The sequence below is a fragment of the Petaurus breviceps genome, unplaced genomic scaffold, assembly GCF_028583685.1.
Source record: "Petaurus breviceps papuanus isolate PSGF00001 unplaced genomic scaffold, PetGlider_PUasm1.0 65, whole genome shotgun sequence".
NCBI lineage: Eukaryota > Metazoa > Chordata > Mammalia > Diprotodontia > Petauridae > Petaurus > Petaurus breviceps.
Genome location: NW_027186436.1, coordinates 105,390 through 127,156, shown reverse-complemented (window position 1 = coordinate 127,156; position 21,767 = coordinate 105,390). Strand labels below are relative to the sequence as shown.

Here is a 21,767-nt window from a genome sequence, read left to right as displayed (position 1 = left end):
TTATTTGATAGAGAAGGAATCTTAGCACCAAAAGGTGGGTGACCTGACCATGGTCACACAAGTAGAATGAAGCAGAGCTGGGATTGTAACCATGTCTTCTGCTGAAAACAATTCTTTCCCCTATGATATGCTGATGCTGAGTGAATGTTGGCAGCGATATATCCAGGGGTCTGCTGGATCCAGTTCCCAGTCAATGGTTAAGTTTTCATTTTGAGCATTTATACCTTGGAAATCAGCAAATGCTATAACCCAGGACTTGATTTATTATTTTGCTGATTGTTTAGTCTTAAGAAAGAGACAGAAAAATGTTAATAATGAAGATTAAGCTTAAAAGCATGTTCTGCAGATTTTTTTTGGGGGGGAAGGATAAGCCAATTATTAACACATTACGAGAACACCCTGGATTTATCCCATTATACTTTCCTTCATTATCTCTTTCAACATAACATCATGTACAAAGGCAGAATCAGCCTGATGTGAGAAAGTCTGCACATGCCAATTTTCTGAATTTGAAAACGAATTTTTAAAAAACTGATTCATAGTAATGAACAAGACAGGGGGAGAGGAAAAACATGATATTGTCACCTGTGAGGATGAGAGAAGAGTGAAGAGAATAGAGGATCAGCACCAATTCAGAGGCCTGTTCCCAACATTGCTTAGTTTAATAATAAAGAAAAGGCATTCTCTAGGCATTTGTTCATTCATGGGAAACTGGCCAATTGGCTCCACTGCACAAACAACAGACACAATATCCATGGTACACATGTTTGAAAGTCAGATGTTAAGTACCTCGACTTCATTATATTTCTGCTTTGTGGCATCACAGCCTAAAATGCTAGCCCACTGCAAAAGCTGCTTCTGAAAACACAGAATATGCAGCCACACTTTATCATCAAGTGTGATTCAGAATGATAATTTTTCTTATGGTACAGTACTGTCTTTCACAAAGATTAGTGGCAGTTCAGAAAAATATAGAGCTATATTTGGAGTCAGGGGATGGAGTTTCAATCCTGGTTCTACAACTCACAAGCTATTAGAACTTCGGGTAAATCACTTAATCTCTCTGGGCCTCGCTTTACTCATCAACAAAAGTAGAGGGTTGGACTAAGTTCCCTTCTAGCTCTAAAATACACATTTCTACAATGTGCCAAGGAAAAAAGTTCTCCCTTAAAGGCCTTTCAAACAAAGGCTATATGATAATTTGTTGGGAATATTATATAAGGAGGTTCCAGTAAGATACAGACTGGTCTAGATGGTATCTGGGGTTCCTTTCAACCCTAAAATTCTGTGACTCTATAAACAGTATAGCATAACTGCAAAAATAAAATAAATCACTTTTAGGGTTCATTAATTAAAGGCATGTGTCTAGAACAGCTAGGTGGTGCGGTGGATAGAATACTTACTGGGCCTGGAGTCAGCAAGACTCATCTTCGTGAGTTCAAATCTAGCCTTTGATTTCCTAGGGAAGTGACCCTAGGGAAGTCACTTAACCCTGTTTGCCTCAGTCAGCTCTTTATCTGTAAAATGAACTGGAGAAGGAAATGACAAACCACTCCAGTATCTTTGCCAAGACAACCCCAAATGGGGTCAGAAAGAATCAGACACAACTGAAAAACGGCTGAACAACTGGAAGAAGGGAGGTAAGAATCTCTCTGTCTCCTGTCCTGGTCAGACCTCCCTACCACTATGTAGAAGAGGACATTCTGTCCTGGGATCCACTATGTAAGGAGGATACTGAAAACTGGAAAACATTCAGAGGGACAGTGGCCAGGATGTCTAGGGCTGACTGAAGGAAGTGGGAATGTCCAGCCTTGGAGAAGACTTAGTGAGGACATAATTGTTTTTAGCCACATGAAGGAATATCCTATTGACAAGGAATTAGACTTTTCTGTTCAGTCTCAGATGGAAGAACTAGGATTGAAGGGTAGCAATTGAAAAAATGTAGATTTTGTTTTGAAGAGAAAGCATTCTAATCATTAGGGCTATACAAAAGTGAAGAGTTATCTCTTGTGAGTTGGTTCCCCTTCAGTGAAGGTCTTCAAGGGAAGGCTAAATGTCAGAAAGATGTTGGAGATTCCTGTTCATGTCTGAGCCAGTCTGGTGACAAATTACTCACCCCACCCCCACTCCATGCCTGCCACATGACCACATAATAGACCAACTACTCTTCCCTATACCTGGTAGTCCATCTCCTCCCTCTTTGCCTTTGAATGTACTGCCCCCTTTTTGCTGGAATGAAATCCCTAGTTCCCTTTTGAGGTTCATCTCAAGGGTTACCTCCTTCAAGTGGTCTTTTCCCAGTTGTTAATATCCACCCCATCTATTACTTTGTCTTTATTACATATGTATCTGATTCTACTCATCTACGCACATCTTACACGTGAAAGGGTTAGAATATGGGGACTACATCATTTCAATTACAAACTACCCATTCCTTTTCTTCCTCCACAAAAATCCAATAAAATCCAACAGGTAAAGATAGGGGAAATGTTCCATTCAAAATAATTAGAAAATGTATAAAATATTTGATAGTCTACCTACCAACATACACACAAGAACTATATGAATAGAACTAAAAAGTGCTCCTTATAGAAATAACAGAAGACTTAAATAATTGGAAGATGTGTATTGCTTATGGTTGGGGTATGCTAATATAATAAAAATTATTTTACTTTCTAAACTACAGAGTTATTACCATACCAAGCTACCACAAGTTTCCTTTACAGAACTAGAAAAAACTAATAACAAAAATTCATCTAGAAGAACATAATATGGTCAAAGGTAAAAATTAAAATAATGAAAAAACTGGAAAAGAAGGGGTTCAGCAATACCAGACCTCAACCTATACTACAAAGTAGTAATAACAAAAAAAAATTGGTTCTGATTTAAAAAAAAAGAAAAGTTGATCAGATTAAGCAAACAAAACCAAGAAGAAAATGAACATAGAAATATAGTATTCAATATAACAAAAGACATCAGCAGTAAAGGAAAGCACTCACTATTTCACAAAAACTGCTGAGTGAAAACTGGAAAGCAGTTTGGCAGAAATTACATTTATCCCAATATCTCACACTAATTAACACAATAAGCTCCAAACGAATCCCTGACCTATATATAAAAGATGACATCATAAACAAATTAGAGAAGCAAATAGAGAGATATCTTTTACAACTATGTATAAGGAAAGAGTTCTTGACTGAACAAAGGAGATAGTAACCAAAGATAAAAATGAAAATTGTGATTACATAACATTGGGAAGTTTTTGCAAAAACAAAGTCACTGTAATTTGGGGGGAAATCAGTTAACTTCCCAATTAAGAAACTGAGAAGAAATATCTTTGACAAAGATTGAAGATAAAGATAAAAAAGATTTAAAAATTCCTTTGATAAAGATCTAATGTCTAAGATATATAAGAAAAATGATACAAATATACAAAAACAAAGGTCAATCCCTAATAAACATACTAATAGACTTTTCAAGAGGAAAAAACAAAAGATACAGTCAACCACATAAAAATTATGCTCCAAATCACTAATAATAAGAAAACTACAATTTTTTGGGGGGGTGGGGAGAAGAGTAAGGCATTTATAATGCTTCCTGCAGGTGTGATGCTCACTAGGAACACCCACACTGATACAGAAGCAGAAGTGAGGTTATACAGTCCTGTCCTTCCCATTAGAGTTAGGGTTAGTTCAAATTTCTCAAATTCCTCACTTTATTTCCCTATATTCCCTCTTTATGTAGATTACATAGGTGTAATAGTAAGGATACTTGTGATCAGAGCATGACCTCTAGGGTCTGAGTTGTCACGCCCCCCACCTTTCTAGTTCCAGCCAGTGCCTAGATGGCCATTGTCTTAGTAAAATAAGATAATCCAGCTTCCCCATAGCTATTGATTATCTCCCAATAACTTTTGTGGGAGCAAAACAAGATACATAATATCCTTCTTACAATTCCCTCCTCTTCTTTGTAATAAGAGTTTTACTTCTACACTTCTTTCTCATATGAATTCTTCCCCTCATCTATCTCCCTTTTAAGTAAATATAGGAGGGGAAAGGGGAGAAACTGATGGATGCATTGACAAATTACTAGGGGGCAGACTCCTTTATAAGCAGATACAGAGGCCCAAAAGAAAATAATAATGAACAACCCACTGTCTCTTTAAGGTTCAGAAGTTTCTTCTTACACAGCTGTCTGGCAGGGAGTGGGGGGGTAGGAGGGGTGGAACATCATCTGATGGACGTTTTCTGGTCCTTGGGGTGATTGTTCCAGCCATCTTCAGCTCCACATCTCAGCATCTTCTTGGTGAAATCTGCTTTCTTAATGTCCAAAGAAAACTACAATTTAAAATAACTCTGACATTCCACCTTATGGCCACCAGTTTAGCAAAGATGACAAAAATGATGATTGCTGTAGTGATTGTGGGAAGATAGGCACACTAATTGCATTGTTGGTAAGATCTGTAAATTGGTTCAACATTCTGGAAAGCAATTTGGAACTACACTCAAATAGCCCTAAAATATCTATATTCTTTGGCCCAACAATATTACTACTAATATTAATTATTTTTACTATTATTACTAATTACTAAATTACTAATATTACTAGTCATATACTTCAAGAGATCAAAGACAGAAGGCTTACAGGACCCATATATACAAATATATCCAAAGTAGGACTTTTTGTGGTTGCAAAGAACAGAAAATAAAGTAGGTACCCAACAACTGGAGAATGGCAAAATGAGTTATGTGATGAATGCGACAGAATATCATTGCACTCTAAGAAATGATGAAGAAGTTGTATTCAGAGGAACCTGGGAAGATATGTATGAACAGAAGGGGAGAAAAGTGAGCAGAACTAGGAGAATAACATACATAGCAGATGGCATAATGATAAGGAAAACAACTCTGAAAGACTTAAAAACTCTGATCAATGTAATGAACCATCATGACTTCAGGAGATGATGACAGAACATGTTTCCCATCTCTTGGTAGAGAGGTAATGGACGAGAAGTGCAGACTGAGGCATACATTTGCAGACATTTCCACTGGGTGAATTCATTTTGCTTGACTATACTTGCTATAAGGGAGAGTTTTTATTTAAGGGAAGGAGGAGATAAGTCATGACAAAGAGAAGGGTGGTAGTGATATTCGATGCCAAAAACAAAAAAAGAAAAGAGTGTCCTCATCCTAATCCCACAACTAGGTCTGTATCCCAAAGAGATCATAAAAATAGTAAAAGGATCCACATATACAAAAATATTCATAGCAGATCTTTTTGTAGTGTCCAAGAATTGGAAACTGAGGGGATGCCCATCAATTGGGGAATGGCTGAACAAGGTGTGGCATATGAATGTAATGGAATACTATTGTTTCATAAGAAATGATGAGCAGGCAGATTTCAGAAAAACCTGGAAAGATTTACATGAAATGATGCTCAGTAAAATGAGCAGAACCAGGAGAACATTATACACAGGAATAGCAACATTGTGTGATGACCAATATTGATAGACTTAAACTCTTCTCAGCAATAATCCTCAGAATCTAAGACAATTCCAAAAGACTGATTGATGGAAAATGCTATCCACATCCAGAGAAATAACTATGGAGTCAGAATGTAGATCGAAACATACAATTTTTGCTCTCTCTCTCTCTCTCTTTTTTTTTGTTTTCCTCTTTCTTATAGTTTTTCCTTTGGGTTCTAATTCTTTTTTTTTACAACATGGCTAATGTGGAAATACGTTTAATATGATTGTATGTGTATAGCCTATATCAGATTGCACACCTTCTTGAGGAGCAGGAGTGAACAGAAGGGAAGGAAATTTAGAATTTGAAATTTTATAGAAGGGGTGGCTAGGTGGTGTACTAAGAGCACCAGCCCCGGAGTCAGGAGGATCTGGGATTGGTTCCAGCCTCAGATACTTAACACCTACACAAAAAAACTGGCCGTTTAACCTTGGGCAAGTTACTTAACCCCAATTGCTTAAAAAAAAAAATCTTACAGAAGTGAATGTTGAAAACTAAAAACAAATAAAAAACATTTTAAAAAATTAAATAAAGATGTAAAGTTTTCTCAGAAAGCATAGTTTTGGCTGAAACCCCAATATTTTGATATGTTGTCTAAGTGTTACCTTTTTTAAATTAAATTATCTACTGCTTCTATTTTTTTTAAAGAGTATCCTTGAAACATTTTTTTTTAAATAACAGAGAGCAAAAGGAAGTTCACATGCGTGAAGTTTTGCTGCCATGGTGTTAAATTTAAAGTGAATCTTTAAAAAAAAAATAAAATGTACATAAGAGTTCACAATTTCTTAAACCTTTTCCTTTTCTTATTTGTATATGGAAAGACTCATTGGTGCTTACATTCATAATTTTTAAAATTTAAAGCAAATAAATTAAATTTTTTTTAAAAGAGCCCATGAGATAGGCAATATAAGTATCATTATTCCTATATACAAATGAGGAAACTGAGACACTGAGGTATTGCCCATAGTCATATAGTGAGTAAATGTCAGTCAGTCCTCAAACTCACATTTCTTTACTCCACCTAGAGTGTTTTTCTATTATACCATACTGACTCACTTGTAGCACCCTTTCCTCTAAAAGCAGTATCCATGACAACCCCTTTGATTGGGATTGAGAACCTCTGCCAAGTCTTTCAACAGATGCTGCTGTTTCCACATCATGACTGACATAGTGAAGACATGCTATTAGGCCTATTGCGAAAAGTTGACCTTAATTTTCTTGTCAGACACAAATCAAGATGGGTGCTCAGAACAAACAACAGTGTTATTACTAGACACATTTGCCCATCTATCCTGATAGAGTTTCTCAGGGAAAAAATGCACCAGCTTCAACTTCACCTTATATTCAGGTTATTGAACATATCCCAGCTGCTTTCTGAAAGTGAGTTCTGCAAGCACCATCCAGAGATTGGAGCTCCTTTTCTCTGTGTTTAGATTTTTAATCTTGTCCCTTCATAGAGCAAAGGGGTGATATGACGTAAAACAACTGTGGCCCTGTCTATAGGTGTTTCTCCTACATGGTGGCAGTCTGTTAACACAATTACCCAATTCTTCTCTGGGGGCCAATTGGCAACAAATGGAAGGGATAAGGGCACTGAAGACAGGTGTTTCCACAATCATAGAAGCATCTTAGTTTAGTTATGAAACCAGGAAGGGAGCAGCTGCAGCCCAGAATCATATCAAGAGCACCAGCCTTTTCCCCTGCTTAAAAAAAAACCCACAGTCTGCAAGTGGTAGCTAAAAGTGAAGAGAGTTCAGATACCTAGATTGGCATTTGGTACATAGGTTCTTTTCACCATTATTGCAAAGCAGCCAGAGGAAGAGAGAGACAGCAAGCCAGGTGAGACTTCTATGATGAAGTTTCATAAATTTATTTCTGGAGAGCTTTTCATGTTTGACTCTGTTTTCTCCTGGATTGTGTTTTCCCCTGGGGAAGTCTTGGATACCTATCTGTCCTACAAGGTGCCTCAAACCTTGGACCTAGAAGATAAAGAAAGACTCAGCAAAGACAAAGTAGTCCAGGACAAGATTTTCTGAGCACTTCTTTATATGTTTCAGATGAGACTGAATCCAAGGTTATGAAACTCAAGCAGTCAGAGATCACAGAACCCTAATATTAGGCTTAGATTTCCTGTTTCAAGTGGCTTCCTGAACCACTAATATACCAGCTCCTCTTTTTCTAAACAAAAGGTGGTCTCTGTTGAAGAATATCATTGAGTAGATTAAAGTGATAGGGGTTCCAAAGTTTTTTAAAAGATATATTTTCCTAGTAGGAAAAATTTCAACAAAAAAGACTTTAACACCAAGTTCTTAACATGAAAATAACAATGACTACCATCACCACAATATTTAAAAAAAAAAACTTATAAAAAGTTAAAAAAATCATTGGAGTAACTGAAGGTATCACTAAGGAATTTATGGAGGAAATAAAAAGGATGATCAATATCAAAATGGCCAAAAATGAATTTAAAACAACCAACCAAAGATTTGCTGCAATGGAAAAAAAAATATTGACAAAGGGAAGGGGGGAGGCTTGGGGAAGGTCAGGAAATGATTCAATGTATAGCTATTTTATTTACAATAACAAAAACTTGGAAAACAACCTATAAATTCAATGATTTGGGGGGAAAGGGGTGGTAGTCTGCATCTGTGATATCATCCAAGTAGGGGAACTCCCAGCTGAGGTTCTGGTCCAGTGTAGAAACTTCTTCCATCAGTGCCAATTGTAACTCATAGTCTTGAGAGTAATGCCCTGAGCATGGTTACATAGATAACATGTCAGAGACAGGTCATGAAGCTAGATCTTCCTAACTTCATTCTGAATAAATTATGACATGTAATAAATTGAATAGTATAGTATTGTCAAAATATTAACATGAAGGATATGGAAAGACTATGAATGTTCTACAATGATCACCAAAAACCAAATACACACACATACATACTACATGTATAAAATATATACATACATTTATGTATAAATTTTAAAAGCCAACAGTAATGAAAATTCAGGAGGGGACAGGAAGTAAACACATTTCTTTGATTAATTTGTTTCTTATTTGTTAAAATATTGCATATTTAACATTATTACTTATTTTTCAAATTTTCTTGATTACTTGTTTTCATTGGTAGTAATTAATTTAACTTGAGGAACACTACTGGGCAAACAGGGAGTGAGGTATTGTACCACTCCCTGTTCTGTATCCACAGAGGTGGTTTGGACAGGGTTCAGTCCCCTCTAAGGGAGTCTGGCTTCTAATGAGAGGGGTTAGGCTTCCTTTTCAAATACTCTACAGCTCATTAAACTCCTGTTCCAAAGATGATTTCACTTTTAGCTTAGGTTATGGCTCCCATCCAGGGTTTCTACAAAAAAGCAGAAATAAAATGCATACTCGATGTACAATATGAATCAGATACGGGACAGGTAATTTACTCCTTCACCCAAAAGAAATGCAGAGCTTAAAAATGTCAGTGCATATTAACAGAATGACTTAAAATAAGATTCATTACCTTGATAGACCTTAGGTCTATTGTGACAATCTATTGCTAGGCTGATATTTAAATCCCATCAGGATATAAAAGAGTTGAAAGGATTGCTTTGAAGGCATTTCACATTTCACTTCAGCTCCTCACTGTCTAGCTCAGTTGGCTTGTAAAACAGCCACCCAGGTTTGGGGATTCAGTGGCTATCTTCTGTAATGCAGAAGCTAGTTAGCTCCAAAACAATGAGATTCAAAGCCTTCGGATTTCTCAAATTCACAATGTTGTCTCCAAACAAGTCAAACCCACCGAATAATGATTTTCAGTCACCCACTCCGGAAATGAAACACAAACACAATAGGCAGTCAGGGTTCAGGTGTAAATTCACTTAGTTGATTCCTTCGGCAGAGTGGCAATGGGGTAGTGAGAAAGATAACTGTTCATCTCCTCAAACTTTTCATGATAAAAAGTCTGTCTCTATAGAGAGAGCACACCAATACATAAAAGAATCAAAACAAGGGGCTGACCCTAAAACTGTCTCTTCTTTTAACTCACACAGTTCCCTATACTACATTACTCTTATGGGACTGGGAGAAGTCAACTCAGGTCTTTCCATGTCATATTAAAATGGCCAAGTCCTTAGGGGCGGCCAGGTGCCACAGTAAGTAAGAGCATCGGCTCCAGTGTTGGGATGACCTGGGTTCAAATCCGGACTTAGATACTTAGCACCACACCCAGAAATAACTGGCCCTGTAACCTTGAGCAAGTTACCCCCAATTGCTTTAAAAAAAAAATAAAATGGCCAAGTCCTTCCGGCCCCCACATGCCAGAAAATAGGCCCCAAAGATTCTATCCGATCACCCAGAACTGAGAAAGGTTACTCCATATATGACCCCCGATGCACTAAATTTATTTATTTTTTAAGCAGACACAGAAACTCACAAAGCACAGTAGTCCAGGGGCCATCAGGCATAGGGGCCAAACAGTGACAAACTTATCAGGCATGGAGGTCAGTCTCCTGGTATTACTGAGAAAGATTAAGACTATCAATCTGTAAGTACTTAAGTGCCTACTTCATGCCAAGCCCTGTGCTTGGGGGAGGTGATACAAAGATGAAATTGTCTCATCCTCAAGAGGCTGATGTTCTATAAACAGAATTCAAGCTAACATACAATGGGCAGTTCAGAAGGTACCTACTGATTAAGGAACAAGGAATAAATTCTGCAAGCTATGGCATATTTCAAAATCTATCTAGAAGGGGGTCAACTTGAGTTTGGAGTCAAGAAATCTCCAAACACACCAGTCAGTCTCAGTGAAAGTCAGGGTATAAGCTTTGCCCAGCATTTCAGTCTTTGAGTCATTCTTATGAGTAAGCACCACCTACATCCATCATCAATTCTCCACAATCTATACTGAAGCTCAGACCATTTCAGGCCACACAATAACAACTGACTTTTACATAGCATAAAATATTTGGATAGCACTTTACTTACGTTATGTTATCTGATTCTTACAATAACGCTGTAAGTAAAAGATGTTAGCTGCATTTTACAGATGAAGGAACTGACTCGCAGAGAAGTTAGTTTACTTAGGATTACAAAATTAATAGTGGTCAGGAACAGTGGAACAGGGTATTATTTTGGAACTGATAGCTAAAAAAGATGGACGAGAGGTTTTTCTTTCAGATTACTCCAAAGGATTCAAACTAAGATGATTTTTTGATGCTTTCTTACTATTTCTAAAAGGGCCAGAGGAGAGTTAATCTGCTTCCATGTAATAATAATTTTAAAAAGGGTTAAGTTAAAATAAAACACTGTAATTACAATGACCAATGTTGGCTCCACAGAAGAGATGAGGCAATGAATTCTTTTTTTTTCTTTTCTTGGAGAAGAGAGGGACAATGGGTATAGAATGTTGTACACAATATGAGATGAGGGTTGATTTTGTTTACTATTTTTTTTTGCTTCAAAGAAAGTTTCACTGGATGGAAGATGTAACGGTGTGGTATATTTGAAAATGCTGGATGTAAAAACAAAAGATACTAATGAATTTTTTTTAAAAGATAAGGTTAGACTGTGTCCAGTCTGTGTCCTGTCTGAGAAGGCAGTAATGGGTTTAGAATGGACAGATCCAGATCTCAACTCAGTTCAAATCTCAACTCCAATGTTTGTTTTCTATATGACCCTAATCAATCATTTCACCTTCCTAGGCCTTTTTCCTCAACTTTGAAATTGGGATATCCTAACCCACAAAGTTGTTATAGGAAAAGTCCTTTATAAACCTTAAAGCGTTCCACAAATGTGTTTTTATTTTTGTATTCACTTCATTTTATTTTTAAAATATTGGCTTTTATTTTCACCACTTTGTATTTTATTTATTTATTTATTTTTTAAGCGATTGGGGTTAAGTAACTTGGTCAAGGTTACATGGCCAGTTATTTCTGGGTGTGGTGCTAAGTATCTGAACCCGGATTTGATCCCCAGGTTATGCTGACACTGGAGCCGGTGCTCTTACTCGCTGAGCCACCTGGCTGCCCCTAAGCAATTGGGGTTATGTAACTTGCTCAAGATTACATGGCCAGGTTTTTCTGGGTGGGTGCTAAGTGGCTGAGCCTGGATTCGATGATCCCTCAGGTCATTCCAACACTGGAGCCAGTGCTCTTACTTGCTGTGCTACCTGGCTGCCCCATTTTCACCACTTTGGAAATAGTAACAAGATGTTATCTTCCCTCAAAAAGAATTCAGTGCTTCTTAAACTGTTGGTCACAGTTATGGGGTTGCAAAAAATTTGGCAACAATAAAAGGTTTCTGAATGTGCAACGACTAGAAATTAATTAAAAATCAAACGTAATGAATCTGAGGTGTTTCTGGTAGGGCTGGCCCATGTTGTACCTAGCAACTTCAATGCAGCCTTAGTTTCAAACACAAAGCATGCGCACTTTGCACTGAGCATGCCCTCAGACCATGCAATGCCAATAAATGAAGCCAAAACTCGAAAAGGGGTCACAAGTGGAAAAAGTTTAAGAAGCCCTGAATTTGACAGATGATCTCAATAGGAAATTTCACTCTACTCCCTCCTTGACAATGACAGATATTCCAATTACAGGATATTCCTGTAACCTCCTTTCTGCTCTTTCATAAAATATGGGTACTAGAGTAAGAAGGCATTTCAAGATCCCACAATGCTCTGGAAGAAGCCTGAGCATGCATGTGGAACTCAGTTCACACCACGACCCAGTCCAACCTCTTCCCCTTTCAGACAGCCCAGAGAAAGAAGATCATAAAACAAAACTCTTGCTTAGATGTTCTGGGGTTGGGTTTCAACTGTGTTCCCCAATGAGATGGTATGAACATTTTCCTTTGACAAGGAACTATAAGATAATAGTTAGCATTTGTATAACTCTTTAATGTTTACAAAGCAGTTTATACATATTATCTCATACTCAAAGCATCCCTATGAAATTGATTTTATTATTATTCCCATTTTTGCAGATGAGGAAAGTAAATCTGAGAGAGGTCAGGTGACTTGCCAGGGTTAGACACTAATGAATGCCTGGGGCAAGATTTGAACTCTCAGGTCTTTTTATTTTTTTGGAGCAGGGAAGGTAGGGTAGTTGGGGTTAAATGACTTGCCCAAAGTCACATGGCCAGTAAATTAACACTTACTAGTGTCTGAAGCCAGATTTGAACTCAGGTCCTATGGACTCCAGGGCCAGTACTCTATTCACTGTACCACCTAGCCACCTCTGAACTCAGGTCTTCTTGAACCCAAGTCCAGCACTCTGTCCACTTCAGTTCCTACATAATTCCCAGCTGTAACAGGGTTCTGCATCCCAGTTTGATGCTACTAACTGAAAGGCAGCAGCCAGAGTGGAGCTGGACACAAAGTACTAATGCAATAAATATTTGTGAGATTAAATGGAATTGACACAAACTCTGAGCTCAAAGATGACACTCCTTCCAAGAAGAATTAAATAGGATCATTTTTTCTGCCCTCCATGTCATTCCCCAGCTCCATTGCCCATCCTTTCAGTTGGTTGACCAGATACTGTTTTCTCCCTGCCTTGGACGAGACATTAGGTCACACTTCAAATATGTTCTTCCTGATTAAATGTCTTTCTGTGGATTTGCCTGCTACCAAGATTTATGAAGGGAAATTTGTCAAAAGGAAGCAAAATACAGAACATTAAGGTGAAATGAAAGACCCTGAAATGAATTCCCTACCCCTTCCCTGTCTACACATATTTTCTTCAGGGTTTCTCTAATTAGCCTTTTCCCTGATTCGACTCACTTCTTAAGTACTTCAAGAATATATGCTAGAGGAGTGGCTAGGTGATGCAGTGAATAGAGCACCAGCCCTAGAGTGAGGAGGACCTGAGTTCAAATCCAGCCTCAGACACTTGACATAATTACTAGCCATGTGACTTTCTGCAAGTCACTTAACCTCAATTGCCCTCCAAAAATAAATTTAAAAAAAGAATATATGATAGAGTCCTCAAGGTCCCCTACAAGTCAAAATCCTATGTCCTTCTAAACAGATCTAGGATTTGTTCTGTTTGCTCACTTGGTATGATCATGATTTTCTCCACCAGAAAAGAGCCTGTGTGACTCCCAATTCAGCTTCTCACAAGAATCATGTCTCTTCCCAGCAATCCCTCAGACCACGGTGGGCTCCTCACAGCTGTTCATCTGGCTGTGGGAGCTGATCCCACAGGCACATCTTAGAATCTACAGCAAACCTCTGGCCAATCAGGGATTGCCATCCCAGGCCCAGAGGCTTGACTTCTGCCTGCAATGTTTCAAAGAAGAACTAGCATCCTTGTCAGCCTTCAGTGGGGACAAAAGGAACACCACACACCTGGGAAATACCATGGTTTAACAAGAGAACACAAAGGAACATGATGAATAAATATGGTTGACTCCTGATCAAATAAAACAAAAAAAAATAACCCAAATATCACTGAAACTGACCCCAGTCATTGTGTATCTATTATAAGCAGGAGATACAAAGATGAAAAAAGTAATAAGGCTACACAGAAAGTACTTTGGAGTTAGAGGACCTGGGTTCAAATCCTGCCTCTGTCATCAATCCCCTGACCTGGGGTAAGTCACTTAACCTCTTTGGGCTTTACTTTCCTCACTTGTAAAATGAGAGGTCTGACCTCTAAGATCTCATCCAGCCCTAAGTCTAGTATTCTGTGATCCCTTAAGGAACTCACAATCAGGTAGGAGGGCTAAGTTGTGAACACAAACAATTCTGATACAAGGCCGAATACTTGAAATAGTAGAAAATCACACGACATGGTCAAAAGACTAAATTTAATTTTAAAAAATGAGATATTTATAAAAGAGCACTTAGCAGTGCCTGGCACATAGCGGGCACACTATAAATGCCTATTCTCTTCCCTCTCCTTCAGTGGACTATGTTGAGTGGCACAGACTGAGAAGGAAGAAGAAGAAGAACAAGAAAAAGCTAGCTGGTGAAGTGGGATGGGACCACATGGGACTCAGAATCAGGAAGACTCAACTTCCTGAGTTCAAATCTGGTCTCAGACACTTGCTACCTGTTTGACCCTGAGTAAATCTCTTAATCCTGTTTTTCCTCAGTTTCCTCATCTGAAAAATGAGCTAGAGAAGGAAATGGCAAACCATTACTCCAGTGTCTCTGCCAAGAAAACCCCAAATGGGTTCAAAAGAGTCAGGTGTGACTGAAATGACTGAGCAATTTCAACAAAATAACAGCTAACATTTATTTGTATATTGTCATTAGGTTTATAAAATATCCCTTTTAGTACTCAGAGAATTAGTTTGTTCTATACTTGTTCATGGAGAATACTTGCCCCACCTCCATTCAAGGGATTCTATAGATGCCCACTAATGGAAAAACATAGTGTTTGTTCCTAATATAAAATAACTGTAATAGTTGCCTGATTTCTTCCCAAAGTTTTCTCTTTATACAATGTTCCTTAAATTCTTCTGATTAGTATGTGTCATAAAATGTAAAAACTGGAAGGGGACCTTATAAATCATCTGCCCATTTTACAGATGAGAAAACTGGTGCCCCAAGGGAAAGTGACCAGTTTAAGATTAACACAATAAATTTCTAGGTGAGTTAGAACAAGAATCCGAGTCTCCTGAAAGAAAGTTACTGATGTACTTTGTTGGTCTGTCATTTTAGTGGAATCCGAATCTTTGTGACCCCATTTGGGCTTTTGTTGACAAAGATACTGGAACAGTTTGCCATTTCCTTCTCCAGATCATTTTATAAATGAGGAAACTGGGGCAAATGGAATTAAATGATTTTTCCCAGGGTCACACAGCTAGTAAGTGTCTGAAATCAGATTTGAACTCAAGAAGAAGAGTCTTCCTGACTTTAGTCCCAGTACTCTTATCTACTGTACTTCCTAGCTACCCCTCATTGATGTACAATTTCATCTTTAATAGCTGCCAATTTCCCCCCATTGTTAGGAGGAATTAGACTTTAGTCACTTTCTAGTCCTCCCAGACCAACTGAAACAGAGCAGCCCCCAAAATTGGAGGTCACAAAGCTATTGTTCAAAGAATTGTTCTCTTCTTGTCTTTATCTGGAAAGAAAGCAGTAAAAGTTTCAATGACTTGCAGACACATCCAGAACTGGATTTAGAGTCAGAGGACCTAGGTTCAAATTCTAATTCTACTACTTTCTTATTGCCTACGTGAGACTTAGGGCAAGACCCTCTGAGTCTTACTTTCATCTGTAACATGGGAGACCTTTAAGATGTAGTTCTCAAACTTCGATCCTATGATCTTAGCTACCACCCCCTCCTGGTGAGAGTAGGTGAATTTCCAGTCCTCTAGGATCCTGTTGGGGCTAAGCAACCCTGTTATTAGGTGACCAGCACCAGCTCTATGCTGCACTTCAGAGGAGGGTATACTTAGGCTCACAGTAGCCTTTAAGAAGCAGTAGCAGTGGGGCAGCTAGGTGGTGCAGGGAATAGAGCACCAGCCCTGAAGTCAGGAGGACCCGAGTTCAAATCCAAACTCAGACACTTAACACTTATTAGCTGTGTGACTTTGGGCAAATCACTTAACCCAGTTGCCCTGCTCTCCCCCTCCAAAAATCCAAAAAAAAAGAAAAGAAGAAAAAAGCAGTAGCAGCACTAGGAAACAAGGTAAAAATGATAGGTTAAGTTACATGCTAAATATTTTTTAATTAACAAACCAGAATTCACAAATCCAAAGGGTTACATACATACTCCTTCCTAATCAAAAATCAGTAGGATGGAGAGGACACTCTCAAACCATCCCTCCATGGAGGTGGGAGGTCCACAGCTGTTGCACATTTAATATGGTTTTGAGCTTTTTCAGTATATGGATTGGGTATGCTGATTTTTCCTCTTTTTATATTTTTGTCACTAAAAATACTATTTCTTTACGTAGGATAGCTCCCTGGGAAAGGGAAAGGAAGGGATGTTGGGGATAACAATGATGTGAAAAACAAAAGACATCAATAAAAAACATCATGAGTTGTTTAGGCTTTTTTTAAGAGTCAGTAGGACTTCTTAAAAATATTACCAAAATAGGAATCTAGACTTAAGTTCTAGACTCAGCTCTACCACTAACCAGCTTTCTGATCTCAGACATTACCTGATCTCCCTTGGCCTCGACTTCCCCATCTACAAAATATATGAGTGTCACTGAATTACCTTAAAGGTCCTTTCCAACTCCAAGTTCATAAACTCTAAAATTCTCTCCAACAGGCTGTAATAACCACTGGGAAGAACATGTGGCTTATGGGAAGTTCTGCCTTCCTCCCCTGGTTCCAAGGCAATCCTTGGAGTCCTGCTCCAACTCATGTTGACCTATGAATCACGTTTCAGAAGACTCTACCGGCTTTGGAAGCACAGCCTTTAGTCTAGGTCGCTTCTCCAATTACTTCTTCCTGTCACCCTGCCCCACCCCACCACCCCAACCTAGAAGCTTCATTATTCAAAATCTCCAGTTCTTCTGCTTCTCCCTCTGACTCACTCCTCCTAAACCACTCATCTTCACCATCACCATCAGTCTCTCCATCCCTCCCAGTTTACCCAGACGGTCACTCCTGCTCTTAGCCCACTTTTCTCTATAGTTTTGACCCTACAGCAGATCAAAACAACTACATACAATATCTACCACCTCTAACCCCACTGTCCTACTGCAGTTCATTTTCTGCCAATACTCCACCCTGAATCACACCCTCCACCATCCATATTCTTCTCTGTTGGTTCCCATGCTGCCAAAGGGCACTAGAGGTCATAGTACCATACTAACTGGAATGTACAAATTTAGGTTAATTAATCTCAAATGAAAAGGTAGTGTGGCTTAGTGGATAGAGGCAAAGCCTTGCATCAGGAAGACCTAGGTTCAGGTCATCTCTCTAAGATACTAGTCATATGACCATAGACAAGCTAGTTGGTATCTCAGTGATGCTGTGGCAACCCTCTAAGACTATAAATGACTGAGGAGTTATCAATCTGTATCAATGGAAAGAGTTTCTGCATTGGCAGTTCTCTATCCTATATCAATGAAATCATAGGTTCAGATTTTGAAAAAACAAACCAACTCAACTTGACCTTCATTGCTGTATAAAGGAGAAAAAAAACAAACATTTCTACTCTTTCAATTCAACAGCATTTACTAAGCACTTACTACTATATGAAAGGATTTAGCTGTTCCAAAACATCTTAAGGGTCCAATTGCTTCCCACTTACTCATCTCTCAACAGATGTCCTCTTTCTTTGAAGAGGAAATAAAAGCTGTCCACCATGACCTCCCTTTTCTACTGAATTCCAAACCTCACAGCCTCCCTGTGTCTTCAGCTAGCCTCCTTTCTTTTACTCCAGTCCATGAGCCTTTCTCCTAAGGCCTGACTTCTCCCTCCATCTCATTCCCTCCCACCTCCTTCATGAACTTGATCCATCATTTCCTCCCTCATCTTTAATTTCTCTCCATCTCTGCTCCTTCTCTGTTGCCCACAAATTTGCTTAGATCTATCTTAATCTTTTAAAAGGTACAATTGTTTCATGTACAATCACCTTTTTTCTGTTCTATTATGCTATGGAAATGCTTGTTTTATTTCTTCAGAATAAGATAAATAAAATAAAAATAACTAAACTGCAATTAACTGTTATCACCCAGCACCCTTTCATACCAAATTCCTTCATCTACTTTCTCATGACTCTTCAATCCCTTGCAATATGGCTTTGGATTTCACCACCCAACAGAAACTGCTCTCTCCAAGATTCCAGTGGTCTCTTACCTGCTCAATCACATGGCCTTTTATCAGTCCTTATCCTACCTAACCTCTGACGTTGTAGATTAAACCCTTCCTCCTCCCTTTCCTTCTGTTATATTACTTTGTCTTGGCTCTCCTACCTGCCCAACCATAATTTCTCAGGCTTCTTCACTGGGTCACCAATCAATTAACCAATAAACATTAAGTACCTTCTATGTGCCATAGACTGAGCTAAGCATTGGGGATACAAAAGGAGTAGAAAAACAGTCCCCGGTCTCAAGGAGCTTATAATCTAATCAGGGAGACAACATGAAAACAAAACTATTCAAAGCAAGCTATATACAGGATAAATAGGAAATAATTAGAAGAGGGAAGGCAATAAAATTGAAAGGTTGGGGAAGGCTTCCATTTATCCATCACCTGTCACCTCAGTATGGAAATTCTCCAGGTCTCTGTCTTGGACTTCATTCTTCTCTTTTTTTCTCTCTTGTGGAGATCTTTTCATTTGCCATAGTTTCAAGTATAACCTCTAACAAAAGATGAAAAATCCAAAGCTGAAAAACCCAGCCCTAAAGTTCCTTGCATACTAGTCATGTCTTGTTGGCTTTCTCTTCCTGGACACTCCATGGACATCTCAAACTCAATGGGTTCAAAATAAAATCGTATCTTCCCCCCCCCCCCCAAAAGCCCCAGTCCTCCTCCAAATTCCATGTCTCCTTGGAAGGCAGCTCTTATCATCACTCAGGTTCACAGATTTGGAGTCACTCTCATTACCCTTTTGCCTCTCAATCCCTATATCCAATCACTTGTGACATCTTTTCAATTCTGCCTCCATTATATCTCTCAGAACCTTCCCTTTTTCTTCACTTACACAATCACAATGACACAAGCTGTGGTACCAACTCAGTCCATTATCACTACTAATCTCCAATCCCTCCTTCACACAGCTGACAAAATAATGATCTTAATGAATTTTATTAGTCAATAAACATTTATTAAGCACCTATGTACTAGCCATGTTATCCCCCTCCTCCCCCCCCAAAAAAAAATATCTTTCAGTCACTGTCCAATGTCTATAGGATAAAACATAAACTCTTAGCCTGGCATTTAAAGCCCTCCACAACTTGGCTCTCGTCCACTTTTCTGGCCATATTCATACTACTCCCTTTTGTAAATTTTATCTTCCAGCCAAAATGAACTGCTAATCATTCTCTCTGGACTCTGTCTGGAACCTTCTTGCTTTCATATAAGGCATTTCCCCTGTTCCTGGAATATGCTTCCTACTTGTATCTATTCTTCAAAACCTCTGCCTTCTTCCAACTGTGGGAAGATGCCACCTCCATGAAGCCTTCTCTGATGCCCTCTTTCTTTAACCTTGTATTGTCCTTCTTTGTCTACATGTATGCCCGAGTAGAAGGAATGCTCCATGATGGTAGAGAATCTTTCAGTTGTGACTCTGCATCCCTAGTGCCTAGCAGAGTGCCCTGTATATAGAAACATTTGTTGAATTTAATTGAACATTCCTGTGCCTCAAAAGAATACCAGAGAACCTGATCCTTTCTTTCCCCCCACCTTAGAACCATTGAACTCAGTATTATTAGAACAGAGAAGGGGGGGGAAACATTCAGAATTAAAGAAAGGAATTATAAAAACAAGAAAAAAAAACTTTAGAGACCATCTTGTACAATCTTCTCATTCCATAGATGAGGAAATTGAAATTCAGGGGTGAAGAAAGGAAGGGACTTGCCCAAAGTCACACAGTGAGGCAGCTCTGACCTACTGGAAAGAGCACTGTATTTGCTCTGCACATAGTAGGCATTTGCTAAAATATTTGCATAAGTGAAATGTTTTATCGTTGAATTTGCACTCAATTTCCTGGATTCTAAATCCCAACTCTGCTAGATGTACCTTTCAACTAAAATTTTTCTATTTCCCAAAGTACAAGGTTATACCTTCGGGATACCTCTCTGGGCCTCAGTTTTCCCTACTGTAAAATGAGAGGATAGAAAAAGATATCTGGGGCCCCCCTCCAGCTCGGATTGTCTTAAGTATCTCTTCCAGAGACCTAGACAGGCCAGTATCCCTTAGCCCTCTCCCTGATGCTTACCTCCTCATTTGTCCCAATCCGCTTATAATTACCCTCCCACAGCTGCAGGAGAACGACCACACCCTCTGCGACCTCCCCCCAGCACAGCTCCGGCCATCAGCCTGGGGGCTGCAGAAGGGAAAGAAAGTCGGCTTCTGGGTGGGCGTCGGGAGTCGATCCCCGAGCTCTGGCGGCCGCCCCTCACCTGGCACAGCAGGTCGCGCACGTAGGCGGCGCAGACCGCGAAGGTGTCGGGCTCCAGGAGCCGGGTCACGGCCCAGTAACGGCGGCTGAGCTCGGCGTCCTGCTCAGCATCGCAGCAGCCGAAGGCCGAGTACTGCTCGCAGAAGGGCAGTGGGTGCGGCGGCCTGAATGGGGGCTTGAAGTCCAGGCACTGAGGATGCGCGCTCCCAGGGCCGGCCTGCAGCGGGGCCAGGGCGAGCGGCAGCAGCACTAGCCGGGCCAGCGCCGCCCTGCAGCGGGCCAGAGCCATGGGGACGCTCCCCAGCGCGCGGTCCGGCCAGCCTGCCCCGCACTACCCCTGTTCCTCGCTTCTGTCCCGCCTCCACCCTCTTCCTTCTCTCCTTCCCTCCTGGGCACTCTAGGCCCTCGCTTCCCTCTAGTCCCCAACTTGGCGAGCCTCGAGCTCCTCCTGCGCCTTCTCAGTTCCAGCTGTGCCCCCCTCCTCCCTTTAGGTCGCTTTGCAGCCCCGCCCTGTGGGGAGGGTGAGGGGACCCAGGAGAGTCAGGACGTTCCTCCCACCCTTCGAAAGACTCCCCCGCCCTGGCTAAGGGCGAGGAAAAGATGATTAGCCTTCTCCTTAATAACTTCTCTCCACCCCCACCCCAACCCCCACTCCCCCCAGCCCCTAACTTGGGCTTTTCCTTCCCGGAACCCGATGAGGTTGGGAGAATGTTTAAGGTCACTTCCAAGATCCCTCCAGCCCAAGATTCTGTCTCCCGGGAGGCCTTGGGATTCCATCCACAGAAGGCAAAGTCGTTGGACCCAGAAGTCTTTCCCTTGGTGTTCTCTCCCCAAACCACAAACCTTCATCAGATCCTGGAGGGAATTTTAATGTCTTGCATAAGTCACTTCTCTCACTGAGCCTCACTAAAATCAAGGGGCTAGACTAGAGCAAGAGTTCTTAACCTGGAGTCCACAGACATAAAATTCAGGGGGGTCGGAGAACTTGAATGGGGGGAAAACTAATTACTTTCATTAACTTCTAACTGAAATTTAGCAGTTCCTTCAATTCTTTAAACACTATTCTAAGGAAGATCCGTAGGCTTCTTTACACTGTCGATTAAAACAGACCGATCATGAAACAAAAATGGTTAAGGACCCCTAAGACTAGAGGGTCGTAAGGCCCATTCCAGCTCAGATTATTTACGGTCCTAACGTATTAAGATTCCTTCCAGGTCTGAT

The 21,767-nt window shown here is 39.9% G+C and overlaps 1 protein-coding gene across 1 annotated transcript in view; it reads right to left on the bottom strand.

Annotated features, from left to right (window-relative positions):
• Window positions 1–20,835, bottom strand: part of LOC138173822 (HHIP-like protein 1) — a 103,126-nt gene extending 82,291 nt beyond the window's left edge. The window contains exon 1 of the mRNA XM_069103907.1: window positions 20,548–20,835. Within this exon, the coding sequence (XP_068960008.1) occupies window positions 20,548–20,835 (288 nt within the window). The remainder of the gene's footprint in view (window positions 1–20,547) is intronic.
• Between the last annotated feature and the right edge of the window lie 932 nt (window positions 20,836–21,767).